This window comes from Aedes aegypti, chromosome 1 (assembly GCF_002204515.2).
Source record: "Aedes aegypti strain LVP_AGWG chromosome 1, AaegL5.0 Primary Assembly, whole genome shotgun sequence".
NCBI lineage: Eukaryota > Metazoa > Arthropoda > Insecta > Diptera > Culicidae > Aedes > Aedes aegypti.
In genome coordinates, this window is record NC_035107.1 from 46,016,582 (window position 1) to 46,034,516 (window position 17,935).

General features: G+C 39.2%; 2 protein-coding genes across 4 annotated transcripts in view; one reads left to right on the forward strand and one right to left on the reverse strand.

Annotated features, from left to right (window-relative positions):
- The window catches only part of LOC5576274 (titin), a 351,555-nt gene that overhangs the window by 81,307 nt on the left and 252,313 nt on the right, over positions 1–17,935 (reverse strand). The window lies entirely within an intron of this gene.
- On the forward strand, positions 3,961–5,515 carry LOC5569206 (cartilage oligomeric matrix protein). Its single transcript, XM_021843184.1, has 4 exons — positions 3,961–4,431; positions 4,492–4,720; positions 4,778–5,286; positions 5,343–5,515. The coding sequence occupies exons 1-4, from the start codon at positions 4,035–4,037 to the stop codon at positions 5,438–5,440; spliced, it is 1,233 nt and encodes a 410-aa protein (XP_021698876.1). The 5' UTR covers positions 3,961–4,034; the 3' UTR covers positions 5,441–5,515.

The following is a 17,935-nucleotide window of genomic DNA, read 5'->3' on the forward strand; positions in this document are numbered from 1 at the left end:
CCCTAATCAGGGTCGGAAACGCCATCATCCGCAGCAGACTGGAATACGGTGCCCGAATCTATGGAAACGCAGCCAAAACGAATCTTCAAAAACTCCAAACAGTCCACAACGCTGTAACTAATGGGGCGATCCCTGCCCAGCACTGGTGAGACTCCCCTCTCTATAACTGTCTCAGGGTCGGCGTACGCGCTTAACTATCGCGACCAAGAATACACTAAACTACCTTTGCTGGACACAAACCCACTTTATTCCGATTTTACACCACCCACAATGGCCGCCCATCCTTATCCTTCTCGGCGTCTGGTGGTGAGTAGCGGAACTAATACAATGCGGCTTCGTTCTTCACAGTGGGTGTTGGGTGGTATCCAATTTTGAATAATTTAATACTTTCTTGGTATTGGTTATTTAACAACAAAACGATACACAAAATCCCGATAGTCTCACAAATCTTGGACACTTCAACAGACCACTGGTTACAACGCGTACCTCCGTAATGCAGTGAGGTATCTGAAAACAACCCCAATCCTTGTGATTCAAGCAGAAACTGGACAAACACCACTTGACATCAGAAGAGAACAGCTTACAGTTAAGGAGATCCTGAAAAGCACATTCCACAGGAACCAACTGCAGCCCTTCACCGAACGGGCTATCAAGGATAGCAGGGGAAACGGATCCTTCTGGTCAGAAATAGCGATCAAGTACAACTACTTAATCTGCCAAATGAATCCAACAACAGCCTTCCAGAATAAACGACAATTCTCGGACTACATCCTGGAAAGAAGCATCAGAGACGCTATTCCGGACGTACAATTCAAGAAGGAGAACTACAGCCAGCAATTTTGACAGCAAAAATTCATGGAGATGAGGAACCTCTACTACCACGACTTTCACCACCTCTACACGGATGCATCCAAAACAGTAAATGGGACAGCATTGGCTGTTCACGACCAAACAGCCCAGCAGGTGTCGTCTCAAAAAGTTAATTCAAATTTCTCCATTATGAACGCTGAACTTTTGGCAACACTGTCGCCATCAACATCATTCAAGCAATAACAAATATCACAAAGCAGTAATTTTCACCGATTCGAAGGGAGCATGCCAAACTATCCGAAACCGGAGCAAGCTGAACGAAAATTTCTTGGCATGCGAGGTAGCGAAAGTATTAAAGGAGGGCAGGATAAAGCTGCAATGTGTTCCTAGCCACCAGGGAATACCAGGAAACGAAAAGGCGGACGAGGAAGCGGTTAGAATTACTGAAGGACCTCAAACAACTTTCAATTCCCTAACGCTAGCCGATGCCATCCTGCTTAGCAAAGCTGAAGCTCGAGAGGACTGGATAGCATCGTGCAAACAAATTTCGGAAGAGAAGGGAATATGGCACCTGGGAATAATGGAAATCCCCGGAGAGAAAATCTGGATGAGCTCAAAAAATTCTCATTGGTCGAATAAAAACTGGGCACACCAACACGAAGGAGCGAAGGTACAAGTGGGGTTGGGAACTCAGTGATGAATGCGACATGTGTGAAATAAAAGAAGATCTAGAACACCTACTGTAAGACTGCCCCAAGTTCAACACCGAAAGAGCAGAACACACGGCTCTTGAATATTACAAACCACTATGCACCATCCTCAAAGAAAGCACCTGAAAGAGATCGTCGACTTCATAAAAAAAAACCAAAATCCAAATATAGTCCTGAATCGACTATCAAACCTACAACACCCTCGCAAACTATAGAGCTTCTATAGAGCTACGAATCATGACAACACCGGTGGCAAGATGGACCGTGAGTGGTCTTAACCGTCCAAGTGACACCACAAAAAAAAATGAATAGTCATTGAACTCAAAACATGGTACAGCCTTACTATATGAGCCTGTAAGGATATAATCCTGGTTTGCAAGATTCTGAAAAGTCACTCGTTACGCTTGTAGATGTGAAGGCCTGTGATCAAAAAAGTTCCTGTATAACCTTGAACAGTCATTGGACAAAATATTTAGCGCAATATAAACTCATAAGCCTATGTAAGTATTAATGTAGCTAAAAAAACCTTCGAGAGATCGCTAGTTACGCTTGTAGATCTGAAGACCTGTAGTTAAAGAAGGTTTTGGATAATCTAAATAGTCGTTGAACTCAAACCTTGGTACAGCCTAACTGTATGAGCCTGTTACGTTTGTAGATCTGATGACTTATACTCCAAGTAGTTCTTGAGTAACTTTGAATAGTCGTTGAACTCAAATTCTGGTAGCGTGTTACAATACAATCCCGTATAGGTATCAACCTTATTACCAATCATCCGAAACGTTACTGGTTACGCTTGTAGACCTAAACGTATGTACTCAAAGAAGTTCTTGTATAACCTTGAATGGTGGTTGAACTCAAAATTTGGCGGGATATATTTTCATGAGCCTATATAAGTATTAATGTGGTTCATAAACTTTCGAGAGATCACTAGTTACGACTGTAGCTCTGAAGACCAGTACTCAAAGAAAGTTTTGGATAACCTTGGATAGTCGTTGATCTAAAAATATGGTACAACCAAACTCTACGAGCCTGTATGGCGGTTATACTAGTTGCAAAATTTCAAAAGGTCACTCGTTACGCTCGTAGATCTGATGACCTCTACTCCAAGTAGATGTTGGGTAACCTTTAATAATCGTTGAACTCAAATTCTGGTAGCGTGTCATTATTTCAGGAAGCTCCCTGCAACATTGCTGCATAATTGATACGCCTCCAATTACAGATTGGGGAAATCCCTCATTAGCGGACGAGAGAAACCAATCCCTGATAACGCCATTTGAATGAAAGAGGATCAAATTTCAACACATGTAGGAGTGTCACAGTGCATTATTCCAAGTCACAAAGCTTCAATCGTGAAACGATCAACCGCCGGTCAACATGTTCAGCTTTCGCTGGTTGATTTCGTTCGGTCCTATTCTGATAGCCGCCCAGCTGGAAGAACTTCGATGGTACAACGATACCCGCGATTGGTACCAGCAAAATCTGTACATCCCGAATCGGGACCCGGAGCTTCCACCGAACCGGTATGTTCCACCGGGAATGGACGCTCCCCAGTACGAGTTCGAGTGTGACGGTAAGTGAACACGCCAGCTGAATTGTCCGGGATTAATGGATAGACACTATCTCTTCACGTAGCTCACTTCGCGTTGATCTGGAACGAGCTGAGCTTCCTGCGGAGTTTGCTGGATAAGTGTACAGGGTGCATCAAGGAGTTCACGTTCCCGGTTCTGGATAAGGATTACTGCTACAATGGGCTGTGTTACAGCGGCGTAGAATGTCACGAACGCAGAAGAAAGCCGTACTGTGGACTGTGCCCGGTGGGCTTCGACGGAGACGGAAGGAACTGCACTCGAAGAAACGAGTGCCTTAAGAAGCCGTGCTACCCGGGAGTGGAATGCCAGCTGGTGGAAACTCCTCCGTACTTTCGGTGCGGGGAATGTCCCGGAGGATACGAAGGTAACGGAGCGGATTGTCAACGGAAGGACACATGCGGGAAGCAACCGTGCTTCGCAGGAGTTAGCTGTCAGTGGGCGGAGAATGCTCCGTACTTCAAGTGTGGATCTTGTCCGTCGGGTTATGAAGGGAATGGCAGATATTGCAGTCGAAATGCTTGCCTACAAATGCCTTGCTACTCGGGCGTTGCATGTTTCAAGAAGAACGAAGCGCCGTACTATAGCTGTGGACTGTGCCCGGTGGGAATGGCTGGAAATGGAGTGCTTTGTGCAAAGGACTCCGACCAGGATGGATATCCGGATGTTGCGTTGAGCTGTTCGGAGCCGCAATGCACCAAGGATAATTGTTTGGCGCTGCCAAATTCGGGTCAAGAGGATCTGAATGGAAACGGGATTGGTGATGTGTGCGAGAAGGATGCGGACTTGGACGGGGTGGACAATAAGTACGACAACTGTCCGTCCAAGGCGAATCCTCGGCAGGAAGATCAGGATGGAGATAAAATCGGAGATAAGTGCGATAACTGTCCAAAAGTGTCCAACTCCGATCAACTGGACGTGGACGGAGATGGAATCGGGGACGTTTGCGATAGTGATTTGGATGGGGATGGGTGGGAGAACGCGAAACGATAACTGCCAGTGGGATTCCAATTATCGACAAGAGGATCAAGACGGCGATGGAGTAGGGGACGTCTGCGATAACTGCCCGGTGAATGCGAACAGCAACCAGAAGGATTCGGATGGCGATGAGGTAGGTGACGTATGCGAAACGGGTTTGGACACAGATGGAGACGGAATTCAGGACAATCGGGACAACTGCTGGAATGAGGCGAATGCCGACCAGTTGGATTCGGATTCGGACGGAATAGGCGATGCTTGCGACGAAGACAAAGACAATGACGGAGTGCTGGATTCGGAAGACAACTGCAGATTGGTGCCCAATTCGGACCAACTCGATCATAATAGTAAGTTCAAGGTTTCTACAGGTTGGAGTTTGATGATTTCAAGCTTGCGGTCTATTTCAGTGAATGGCGTCGGCGATGCCTGCGAAAAGGATTTCGACGGAGACAGTATTGTGGATTGGTTGGATAATTGTCCGAAGAACGGCCGTATCCAGCAACCCGATTTCCGCAATTTTAAAACCGTAGCACTGGATCCAGAGGGGTCAAGCCAGCAGGATCCTTACTGGGAAATACGAAATCGAGGGGCAGAGATATTCCAGAAGTTTAACAGCGATCCCGGATTGGCGATCGGGTAAACCTAACTTCTGTGTTCTGCGAATTTGATACACGGCATGATCAATTGTTTCAGGCGGGATCGCTTGGTAGGGGTGGATTTTGAAGGAACGTTCTACATAACGGATCAGTGGGATGACGATTTTGTGGGTTTCGTGTTCGGATACGTCAACAATAGGAAATTCTACATGGTTTCATGGAAAAAGGCTAACCAAGATTACTGGGAAAGCTCGCCGTTCGACGCCAGAGCGACGTCCGGCGTTCTTTTGAAATTGGTCAACAGCAAAACCGGACCGGGCACATATCTGCGGAACAGTTTGTGGAATGATGCGAGTGTGACCTCACAGACCACCCTCTTGTGGCAAGATCCGGTCAAAAAGGGTTGGGTCCCGAACACTTCTTACCGATGGAAACTGCTCCATCGGCCGTCAATCGGACTGATCCGGTTCCGACTGTACAAGGGATCGCATCTGGAAGCCGACTCGGGCAACATATTCGATCGGAGCATCAGAGGCGGTCGATTGGGAGTGTACTGCTTTTCGCAGGAGGAAGTTACCTGGTCCAATCTGATGTACCGCTGTAACGGTGAGTTCTGGACTTGTGCTTAATTGAGATCTCTTGAAAGAAGTTTTATTTCTCAGAAAACATTCCGAAGGATATCTATGAGGAAATCAAACCGAAGTTTCGGGCCAAGCAGCTCAAGAAGATCGAACTGCTGAGGGTTGACGACAATTGGTAGGACACTGCAGGGGTCATTCTGGATACGATATTGGTTTACCAAAACTTTGACCGAAATATATACAAATTTTAGAAATCCTTAGAGCAAGATATTGAATAGGGTCGATAGATCAGTATTCGCCACCTTAATGAGAAACAATGTTTTAATGAATCAGTCAATAGACTGCTGAATACTATCAATACGTACAATAGGTTTTAATCCATGCTAAGTTAGAAGAATATAAAAACTGATCACAAACTTCATATTTGTAACGGGAATTGAGGTGGCGATTACTGGATCACCTGCTCCAATTTTCGCCATGATTTTAATATCTGTTCCTGAATTCGCCATCTAGATTGATTTCTTACGGGAAGGGGCAAATATAGGAACACTATGACAAAAAAAGAAGCAAAAACAACATCTCAAGATTGACGCTTGATATAGCGTGTGCTATTTCTCTTCATCTTTCCTCTCTTTTGTGAATACAGATAACACGATGCAAGTTTGTCAGCATTTTTTCACCTCAGGACGCAAGATTACATCGCTACCTAGCTACCTGGATTGAAACAATGCTAACAAACCCGCATCTTGTCACTATTATTCACAGAAGAGAGTATCGACGAAGAGAAATCGATCATGCCAGTTACGCCCTTATTCTAGCACACGCTTGATATATTAGTCAGCAAGTTTTTTTTTAAAGTTAGAAGCTAGTTAGGAAATACCTGAAATACCATAATCCACACTGAAATACCAGCATTCACACGAAAATCTAAGCCGAGGTCCACTGAAATTCTGCGTTTCACATTACAATCCAAGAAGCCATATCAAAATTCAATTAATATACTAGGTGTTTTCTAGATATTTTCCAGATATTTATCCTTCAAACGAATTCTCGATTTTCTACTCTAGAAAATCTCACAATGATTTTTTGAAGATGTTCTAAACTTCAATCTTGGAGGATGTACTAAGGGAATGGAGAGAAGAGTAACTGGAGAATCATGGAGGACTTAGGACTTCCTAAAGAAATATCTAAAAGAATCTTTGGAGAAATTCCTGATAGAATCTTTTGAGATATTTCCAGTAAATCCAGATTATATTCTTTTTTTAAGACAATTTCACCGTCTTCAGCCATAGGCTGCACAGACTGAACGATCAGATAAATAATAAATATGGTGGAAATTAAGGTAAATAATAAATATGTAGTCTATGTATAGTGAAGACAAATGCTATAGATTTCCAAAACTGAATATGCATTGGTAATTAAAATTCATACAACCATCTTTTTTCTATGGTTACTTATTTTACTGACAGAAAATAGTAATCACCCTGTACAGCGGGGATTCGCTGGTTGGAACACGACTGCCTTCCATCTAACGAATCCGACCCGTTAGTTGGAACGACTGACAGCTGGTGAAAATGCTCCAGACTAACGCATCTGGAGCGCAAATCGTCACGAAACGCACCTATACATACACATTTGTTCTATATATAGAGATTTCAATGCGATGGTAGTCAGACGTCAAAGTTAGTTTGACATCTTCTCCTGACATTCGAGTGCTTTTTAGTTGGATTTTTTTTCCAACTAGCGAACATCCAACCATCGAGTCATTCCACGTAGCGGACCCCCAACGAGCGAATCCCCACTGTACATGAGCTGGAATTAAACCAGCACATCCGTTCGCCACAAAATCACTAATTAAACTGATTTCTCAATCACGCTTCAAACGCTTCAAGGTTCAAACCGTATTTCGCGCTCTCGAATTGTCAACTCAGATCACGCTCAAAAGATTCTAGCCAGGTCAAATATATTGTACACTGACAAACAAATCATACATACACTGAAATGAATTTTATTGTACAAACTACTAAATCCATGGTAAAATTAGGAACTGCACCAACGATTTTCAACCGACTACATTAATCTGGTAATTCTACCAAAACATAGTCAACATCACTACACAAGAAAATAAATTCTGTTTATTTAACCAGAGTTGTAGTATTTATGACAAGAAACATTCTAGATTTGACAAGTTTGGCATTATACTTTTGACCACACTATGTTGTACGGTGGGTGTCACGGATTGAAATACAACGCTTTACAGTGGATTCTACTATGGAAATAGTCACATTTACTGCACTGCTCAGTGATTTCTACCAGATATTAGTAAATTTGACAGATTTTTGTAGTCGGTTGAAAATCGTTGGTGCAGTTCTTAATTTTACCATGGGTTCGGTAGATTATACAACAAAATTCGTTTGCGTGTACTGAATCATCAATACATGGAACATTAATGTGTTATTTTCACATACATAAATTCTTCAATATATCAACTCCACATCTGCTAATATAAATTGCATTCAAACCTAATCTTGAACTTCGTTGAGAAAGCTTTCGTCACAGTTGGATAGTCACGTGTCACATTTTTTGGAAATCTAACAGTTTTAGGAAATCTGACAGTTTTGGGTTGTTCACTTTCACTTATAACTACCCATTCACGTGGGTTTAAGCTGGGTATGGCGCATAATGACCGAATTGATTTTAGTGGGTTCTCCGACATTACCCGGAAAACCATTACCCGGAATGCAATTAACCGGAAGACCATCAACCGGAAAACCATTTACCGGAATGAACCATTTACCGGAAAACCATTACCCGGAAGGACCATTTACCGGAAAATTAGTTCTCAATTTTTCGCCTTTTTCATTAACCGTTATGCGGTCATTCAGGTCAGTATTTTGACTTGAAATATTTAAAATGATCACCAACAAGAATGGACAGGGGATGTTCTTCATTCAAAATACATTAGCATCGAAGAGAAGTCTTCATACTTGATGATGTCAATATGCACCATCTTCATATATATATATACAGTTGAAATTTTCAGTTGCCAAAAACGGAACCGTGCCAAAATCGGAACCCATATTTTAAATTTTATTTTTCAACTATTGGTTTTGAAAGCATCATTACAATGTTAATACATCATTTTTATGGAATCATAAGGCGTTGAGACTTAGAAAAGATTCACTTCGAAGCATTTTCCCGAAGGGTTATACTATGCTATGAATCTATAGCTCCGTAATATTAAATCTGGCAAACGATTTTCTGGTCGCGTTTTTACGCGTCAACGCCTTCAATTATTTTTTAGAAGCTTTATGCATAATTTTTGTATAAGAGGGCCTTGTAAAATCAATAATCGCATAAGTGACTTTTATTGAAGAACTGGACATTTTCTTAAAACTATGAGAGAAAACGAAAAAAAAAAATGTTTTCTTTTAAAGACGTATTTGCGAATCAAAAGCGCTGGGTATTGCAAAACGGCATGACCTTTTTTCTAATTAAATGAACATTTAAAATTTGTTCAACTTTTGGATTTTAGCATAAAATCTGAAAAATTCGGTAGGTTTAGAATTGCTCCTTCAATTTATGTTTCTGATAAAGTAAAGCATTTTATAATGAATGGTTGACTGTACATAAACATGAGAAGATGCATAAATGTCTTGTAATGTAGAATTTATTTTTTACTTGAAATAATTTTTAATTCAGCTTGATATATGTTTTACACCTGCCTTATGAAATCAACTGAAATTTACAGAATCCTGTTATAAAACCTCAAGAACCTTATATGAATCTTTAGAAAAAACGCTTGAGCTCTGAAGCATCTTGCCAAGCATCCGTAGGATCTCGCATAGAGTATTTAGGATTTTGCTAAGGATTTTGCTATGAGTTAACATCTTGGAATTCCACTGCCGTGTTGCCGTAAATTCTCAAGTCTCCGATGAAAAAAATTAAAAGTTTATTATTATTAGGCTACCACTAGCACACCTCAAATTCCTCCGGGAACCTTTTCAAAACCCTCAAGCGTTCGCCGAAAAAATTAGAAATACTACTAGAAATTCACATTATCCCGCTTAAAATTTACAAGACGCCCTAGAGTTTATTAGGAATCACCAGATTTTGGACATAATCCTCCATAACCAGTTATACACTCTAACGATCTCTCAAGAAGTTCTCAGTGTCCACTTGGAATCTGCAGATATCCTAATGAATTCGTTAAAATTTCTGAAAAAGTCCTACAAGAACGACGAATCCCTTAAGGATTCTCCAGGGAACAGTTAGGAAACTCATGGACTCAGCTCGTAAGGATCATTTTGATGATGTTGAGACCCGTATCCTTGATTAACAATCTTGTACAGAATTCTGGATCGTCTCTTAACAAATCTAACGCCTTATAGAGTCTTTAGAAAAGAGAGAACGTAGCTTCAAATAGTTGATGCAGAACGATCAATATACACAACAATACCACAGACAAAAAGTAAAAACACTCTCAGTCGTTGTAGGCGACGAGCGCTCCCAACCCCAAGGATGTTCTTTGATCGTAGTCACCATTGTAGCTAAGACTACACGAGTCAACAACGACGTTAGCAACAGCCACGCGACAGATGGGCTCCGAAGTCTCTAGAAGAAAACCGGAGTGCTATAAAAGGAGGAATCCCAACTCAAGCGTGTCAGTCTCAAATAGGAAGCCAACAAGTAATAGTGAATTGTAAGCCGTTACTAATAAAACCTAGTATTAGCAGTACAGTGAGTTGTTTGTGTTTTCCCTATCCTGGAATTGATCCTGGTTTTCCCTTTCCACCAGTTCATCGCTCCGCCTACAAACGTTGGGTTTACGGCTGAGCCCAAACAGTCGTATTTATCGCACGCTTCAATGGTATTATTGAAAATAAATTGTAGTTTGGACTGTATTCGCATTTGTCATGTTATTTAATGAAATTTAAAAAAAAAGTTATGATACACGACATTTTGCTGTACATACTTGTGTTTTTACATACGCAATGTATATAAATCCATAATAATAAAGACAGCGCACAGTGGCCGCATTCCATACAAATGCTGGCCAAAAGTACAATTCTCACTAAAAACGTTCAAAATTGCTAATTATTTGACAAAACATGATTTTTAGAGGTAATTTGATAGAAATAGTCGCTGAAATAGAAAATCGATATTTCCGGTACATTTGACAGAATTAGATCAAAAAAGCACATTTTTTTAATTCAATAAATGAAATCCGTATCCAGATCAAAATTAAATCATACGTCATTATTTCGAAGCCCATTTGAAGTTCAATATCGTGGGCAAGCTCGAGGTGGTTTTTAAATCTATTGAGGAGCATGTAATGGTAAAAAATGCGATATTTATAACAAGTACGATGGTCTCATGGGCTGATTCGTAGTGTAACTAAAAAAAATTTTTTTTTTGGCGCAAAAAAGCGCAAGTGAAGCCTTTGTACATCGAATACCATGGAATATTTGCCACATTTTGAGGGGTAAATGATCATTTTAGAGCGTTTCCCAGATATGTTGAACTACCTTTGAAAAAAATACTTATTTTTGAAGGAGCTCTATGTTATACACTTCTTGACATTCTTGAATGGTAAACATGTCAAATATGGTTCAAAATATCTTCAAAACAAAGCCTAAGGTATATTCTTTCGAATGAGAGCAGTTGAGAAAGATTTGGTCATGATTTAGTACAAAAACTGCAATTTCTATAGAACAAACTTCACGAAATTTGAAAAATTCAAAAGGGTCAATTTCAGCTGACATCTCTCCAGGTTACATGCTGTGAAAAATCGAAATATACACCAATCGATCTGAAACTTCGGAGAATTGTTATTCAATACTGAAGCAATCAAGAAAAAATATTCGAGAAGGAATTTGCAAACTTCATTTTTTTTACTTTTGGCCAGCCTTGGGCCACTGTGCAGCGAGACAAAATTTATGATTGTAACTCTGTGTGAGTCATAGATTTTTCGTTGCTCTTATGTCGGTGCTGGTGCTTTGTTCGAGCAAGCTGTTCCAAATCTGAAGAACAGTGTTTTTTTTTATTGTATCACCACTGGCAGACTCAAGTGGGCAGGTCATTCAATATGAATGCCTATGAAAAAAGAATGGTCTTAAATTGAGATGCTGGTGGAGATTATTGGTCTCATGAAACGTTGCCTATGTATGACCAATGACCATTCTGAAGCAAATAAGCGCGTACGCGAGTCGAGTCCTTAGTAGTTGGTGAGATTTAGGGAAACATCGACGAAAATGGAGATCAGGAATGTAATCGGTGTGAAGTTGACATGCTATTCAAGTGATTAAAGCATTAGACACGATAATATTTACAAAAAATTAAAAATTTTAATGGTATTGAAAAATGATGCCAAAAACGGATCCATTTTGTTGCCAAAATCGGAGCATGCCAAAAACGGAATCCCACTGTATTTGCATTTCATAGATGATTCACCCTTCTTTTAAAAATAAGCTGTTCTTTCAACTTATCTTTGCAGCTTGTCTTGGCTGAACTGGCTAAATTTGGTTACAATTATGTAACTTTAGTTTTGACATTCGATCGTCGGTTCTCCAAGTTTCCAAATGGTAATTAATAAGCAATGATTAGAATTTTTAACACGATTAGTTGTGCTACTTTTCGCCGAGTGTCAATTCACCGAATGTCGTTTATTTAAACGTTAATCAACCGAATGCAAATCTTCCGTAAATCCCTTTTTCTAGAATGACTCATTTCGGGTCATTTGAAATTCAACCTTCTTCATTTGGTTGGCGGTTCTTTCGAGTTCCACCGATCTCGGCATTTTTGTCTAAATGTGTTTAGTCGAAAATGACCAAATCTCGATTACTTTTTCAAATCGACGTAAGTAACTTCCATACGATTTTGAGAAAACTAATTCTGAAGAATCACAACCTGTCTTTTAAAACTGTTTTAAAATGAATCACCTTTTTGACATTTTTTCGCCGTGTACATTGCTTAAATTTTGCATACAATAAGCTCGCATTCAAAAACTAGGGAGATCATGTTATTTCCCACAAAAAAATTATTACAAAATGATAAGCCGATTTATTCAGTTACTTTCGACGTTTTTCTACCAGTGTAAAATCGACTCAAGTAATGTTTTGTCTCGATTCGTCAAGTCGTTAAGTCACTTTGTCTCTCCATACAGCGGAGCGGCGAAAGTAGTGGTTAGGTAGCAAAAGTTGAAAATCTTACTTTCGTCGTTTTGTAAATCCGGAAAGTAAACGTTCTAAAAGTGAAAAATCGAGTTGGTTTAGAGCAAAATGTGTAGAATTTCGTCTGCGAAACACGTAGAATCGATAAAACAAGTTTATATACTTTTTTGACTTGAGTCTGTTTGAATAAGTTTTCGAGAAATATCTTCTTCTTATGATTGCTTACTGTTCTTTCTAGTATATTATCCTGGCATTGGATTCGGGGTACAGACATTCAGAGTTATGACATTCCTAGAAAAATAGCACAATCAAGCAAATTCAAAGGAAAAGTAGATCTATTAAGGTTCAATATTTCGGAATCCAGAGATGGACGTCACAATGGTGTATAGTCAGGGCTGCCCAACGTACGGCCCGCGGGCCACATCCGGCCCGCGACGTCTTTATGTGCGACCCGCGAAGAGTTTGAAGAGTTTTCACATATCTGGCCCGTTGACTACTTTTTTAAAGTCAGGGTATACCCAGGATCATTATCAAATCTAATATTCAAGTTGATAAGCAGTATGGTGATTCAAAACGTTGGTTTTCAATTCCTCAAAAAAAAAATTGTTTTTTGCTGCTGGAGCTTGGATTCTTAAAAATTTACTTTACCCCATGATTTTTTTTTGCTTTTGAAGCTTGGGTTCTTTAAAAAATACTTTATTTCATGAACCATTCCAACTTCATAGATTGATAATACTGGAAAATTTATCTACTTACTTTTTAAAATTTGACGGCAACAAATTTTATCTACCACATATCTAGCTTGCGAGCATCAATTTCAGGTTCATAAAAAAATCATACTTTTTAAAAATAATCGTAATTTTATTAGGAACACTCAGTAATGACTTTCTTCAATATTTGATAACTGAAGTTTTAGGCTAAATTAGTCGAAAATAATATCACCACAAAAGCTTGTTTTTAATAACCGTTAATAAAGACAATTCATTCATTCATTCATTGTTTTTTAATAAAAACTTAATTTCACGGACAACTTAGGCAAAATTCTTACAATACCATTAGCAGAATTTGTCAGAATCTTCAGAATCTATTTTTCACAAAATTCTTGATGGATTTCTGAACCACTTCTTTGCGAGACTCTTATAAAATACTAGACAATGCCTTGCAGATTCCAGAATAGGAATTTGATATGGAGGAGAGTATCCCAAAAACAATTCTTACAGCTGCGTTGGATTTTTGCAAAATGTCAACCAGGATTCTCACAATACTCTAGGCAAGATTGTCAAATAATGGTGGATGAGATTGTGGATTAATTCTAAGTAGGTTTCTTATTACATCTTTGGCATGTTTAATAAAATTTCTTATAAAAAATTAAGAACAAGATTTTTAAAGGTTCATGAACTGAACTCAACATCTTATTAATTCTTCCAAATTTATTTTTATTCTGTTCGTTTGTAAAAAAAATGTTTTGGCCCGCCGCTCATTAAATATTCTGAGATATGGCCCGCGGTTCAAAAAGGTTGGGCAGGCCTGGTGTATAGTGTCCCTACTCTCGATCACCAAGGCACTCTTAGTTTCGTCTTGATTTTATAGAATTCCTCAAACCATAAAGGTTCCCTTAAATCAAGGCGATTTTTTTACGGTAACAGCGACATGCAAACGCGCTGCATGCACAGTTTGATGAGCGTGTCTAAGCCACAGCGACGTAATTTCGCAGCGATTTTCGTCGTGTCGATCTCTAGATGGTTCCATATGAGAATGCTTGCAGCGACTCAACAACGAAATCGCATCGATTTTTTGTCGATGTCACCTTAAAAAATCATGTTGATTAGGGGGAGCCTTAAAGCTAAAATGAGAATTGAACTGTTGTACGTCACTTCCCTCGCAAGATAAGTGTTTTTTATACAATATTTAAATTGGATTCTCAGCTGTGATTTGAAGGGAATAATAAAATCATCATCACATTTTCAAATGCTGAGATGTTTCATTTACTACAATTCACCCAACCTTAATCGTAAGGCGATTTTTTAGGTTTATATTGACATCGTTAGTATTTGACATCATATATACATAACGAAAATACCTCTTTTCATTCTTTTTATCCTTGCCTGTAATGTTTAGTTTTATAGCTTAAATTTTAATACATAGTTTACATTCTTTTTTTATTTAATCGCCAAAAATTTACATGTTCAATCAAATTTTGGTATTGCTTACGTTGCGACCAAATGAAGCTATTTAGAAAGATCAAGCTGAGGTTGGTAGAATTGAAAAACCGCCGTTTCAAAATGATTTCTAGTTGGCAAATTTGACGACTTTTCAGAGCTAGAGTACTTACATACTTGTCAAACTATGTACGTATGCAAAAGTGGTCGATTGACATAGGCTCTCAGCTATTAACTATTGAAATGCTACTAGAATAGCTTTGTCCCAGTAGACTCGTAACGCCGGCAAGAAGAAAAACATATTTGGTCCATAGCTGTTTGAAGATCTTTTGAAAAAAGTGTTTATAGAAACCGAGGGAGTCAAGAATGTCCATGGTTAGCGTGACATAATTTGTGCTGAGCATCATCGAAAGAGAATAAAAATTGTATACAAATGTACTGAAAAAGGTCGTCGAAAATGAAAGATTTGGCTTTCTGGGTAATGGTGCATTCCGGTAAATGGTTTTTCCGGGTAATGGTACATTCCGGGTAATGCTACATTCCGGTAAGTGGTATTCCGGTAAATTGCATTCCGGGTAATGTTACTCCGGGTAATGGTATAGAATCGATTTTAGTGTGCTATGTTTATTATGTAAGACACTAAATAAGAGGAGAAACTATTTTTAACGTGTTTTTGTTGTAAGCTACGGGAAAGTCGCCTTTTGATGGCCCCAATACAATACAAATCATCCCAGCGAAATCGTGATGAGGTCAAAGGAAATAAGAAATGTGAGTTGATATATAAGTATGAATTAAACAAAATCGAGGATTGAATTTACCAACTACCTCGGCAGGAAGCGTGGTCATAATATAATCATTTGAATTTACAAAAAACATGGAAGCGTGGTCAAAAATACAGTCTACAATCGTGGAACCATTGACTTTCTATGTTTCTATGCTCGCAAGTATGATTTTCAACATTGTCATTTCCAATTCTGAAAATGTTCGTGTTGCAGTTGCTGTGAAACCGGACTAATAAAGTAGACATTCGTCTCCCGCTGTACTTCTATCAGCAAGGAAAAATCAAGGCGAAAAACAATGAGATGGAATCTTGAAGGTAACATGGTAGGACAACCTTTAAAAAATATGGGAAATTTTCAGCATTGCATTCGGGGCGAGGAACAACCAATTCTGCTTTATCTTTACTATTGGAATTATTTCCAGTTAATAGTTTTGGGTCCTTACTTAACAGGTAAATATAAAATGATGAATTAAACAAAAAAATGTTAAATATTTTTAATGATTTCAAATCAGAAATAATGAAGCAACAATGGCGTGTAGTATAAATCAACTTTAGACAGAAATAATTGAAATTTTGATTCAATTGCGTGAATGAGGTTTCAAATCTGTACATGTTTCAATTGGAATGGATTTCCCTTCACATATCTATTTGTTTCATTACTTCTATTTTAATTCATCTGAAAATGATTATTCATCAGTAAAAACATTTAAGTATAGTACAGCAAACGGTTAAATTACCGTAACATACCATATATCAATAAAAACATATTTACACATTTACCAAAGGAATTTTGCATCACATGTGAAGAACTATATAATGATTGCAGTTTGTTCCATCTTAGTTAGGGGTTTTCAGGTTTCGATCAGACATTTTGTTCTAAATTCCGTAAGACAGTATAAGAACGCAAAAAAAAAACATTTTTCTCTTGCCCTCTTATTTTTAGCCCAAATGACCTAAGTGTTGTCAAAGATGGTTCGTGCTCATATGAAGAATACTGCGCCGATGTGACATACACGAAGGTTTCAATCCACTCAAGAATTAATCTTACGTGTCATTCCTCATTATTAAACCCGTCAAACCTCCATTATCAAAGCAGAATTCTTAGCCTCTTTTACGATGCACAGTAGTTGTCGATATTTTTGGCACCTTGCGGCAGAATCGGTGGAAAATGGCATATATTTTTAACTTAGTCATCACTTTTGAAGTGTACGGATGATTTCTCCAAAATCTCGGAAGCAAAGCAATTCGATAAGCTTTACGCTACGTTTTTTAGCTTTACGGTGGATTTTCTCTTCATGTTTCTAGGCTTACAATTTTTGGTAAACCTTTGCAACTGATTGGTTTTACTGTGCCAACTTTTTTGAATTGCACTGTAATGTATACTGCATATATATAGATATTGTGGTTAGATCTATTTGTCTCAGAATTGTAATTTAACATAAAGATTGGACTCGGAAAAACTGCGACACTTTATTTTGGGTGTAACTTTTTATCGCGTTGGTAAAAAATAATGAAATTTCGGGTAATACTAGTTTAGAGTGTTATGTTCATACACGGAGAAATCAGAATACCCAAAAAATAATTTCTTTTTACTCAAATTTGGGTAAACTGCATTTAGTTTTTACCCACGGTTGGTTTGTTTTGCCTCTCTCGCAACAGCATTGTTATCAAAAACAGAGAGAGATGCATCGACCCATCGTCATAGTTCAATGGAATAAGCCAATTTTGGGTTCTTTCGAGTTTACCCAACATTAAGTTGTTTTAACCCACTACGGAGACTTTGAAAGCTTTTTTTGAGTTGTTTTTTCGCTGTTGTCTAACGATAGTCAATTTACCCAAATTTGGGTTATCCCACGAAAGAGCCGAAAAGCGTCAAAAGAAGTCGACGTTGGGTTGATTTGTGGCTCCGTGTAGGCCTATTCACAAGACGTTCCAAATCAGCTGATCAGGAAGCTCTTTGACAGTTCTTCTATGAAAATGACCAGCCTCGTGTTAGAACCGGTCTTCTATCGATGTAAACAAATGCATAGACCGACCTGTCACATGAAAAGGCCTATAAAATTTTATCGCGATCTGTCAAGTAGTTTTTAAGATGCATTCGAAACAAGAAGAGCTACGCCAGCAAATCTTGGGCGCGGTGATCGATAATCGTGGTCAGTCATACAGATGGATCGGCAAAAGGCTTGGAATCCACCATTCTTCCGTGTCCCGCGTTGTGAGAGGTTCCAGGAGACGATAACCATCGAGCGTTGGAAGCGGCCAAAAACCGGAATACCCAGAAAAGGCGCGGAAGATAAGGCAGTACTCAATTCGTCGAAGTTGCTCGTCCAGGAGACCGGGCCGGGCTACGTGTAAGGTCAGGAAGGCGTCAAACTGGACTGACCAGCAAAACGCGGTGGCCATGTTGCGTGCGCGGAAGTTGTACCACAGACAAACAGACGTCACACTCTCACCGATGTCCATCGACCACCTTTTTAACGGCCGATTCAAATATATGGTAGGTGGCCAATCCACCACCCGCAGCGCTCGCATCGTTTTTGTTCGCGTTTGACGTTTACACAC

Bases quoted from the DNA above. Each gene is read 5' to 3' on its own strand.
- LOC5569206 (XM_021843184.1), top strand. From the start codon at position 4,035: ATGGAATCGGGGACGTTTGCGATAGTGATTTGGATGGGGATGGGTGGG. The intron at 4,432-4,491 runs GTAAGTTCAAGG...GGTCTATTTCAG, and splicing joins GGACCAACTCGATCATAATA to TGAATGGCGTCGGCGATGCC. The intron at 5,287-5,342 runs GTGAGTTCTGGA...TTTATTTCTCAG, and splicing joins TCTGATGTACCGCTGTAACG to AAAACATTCCGAAGGATATC.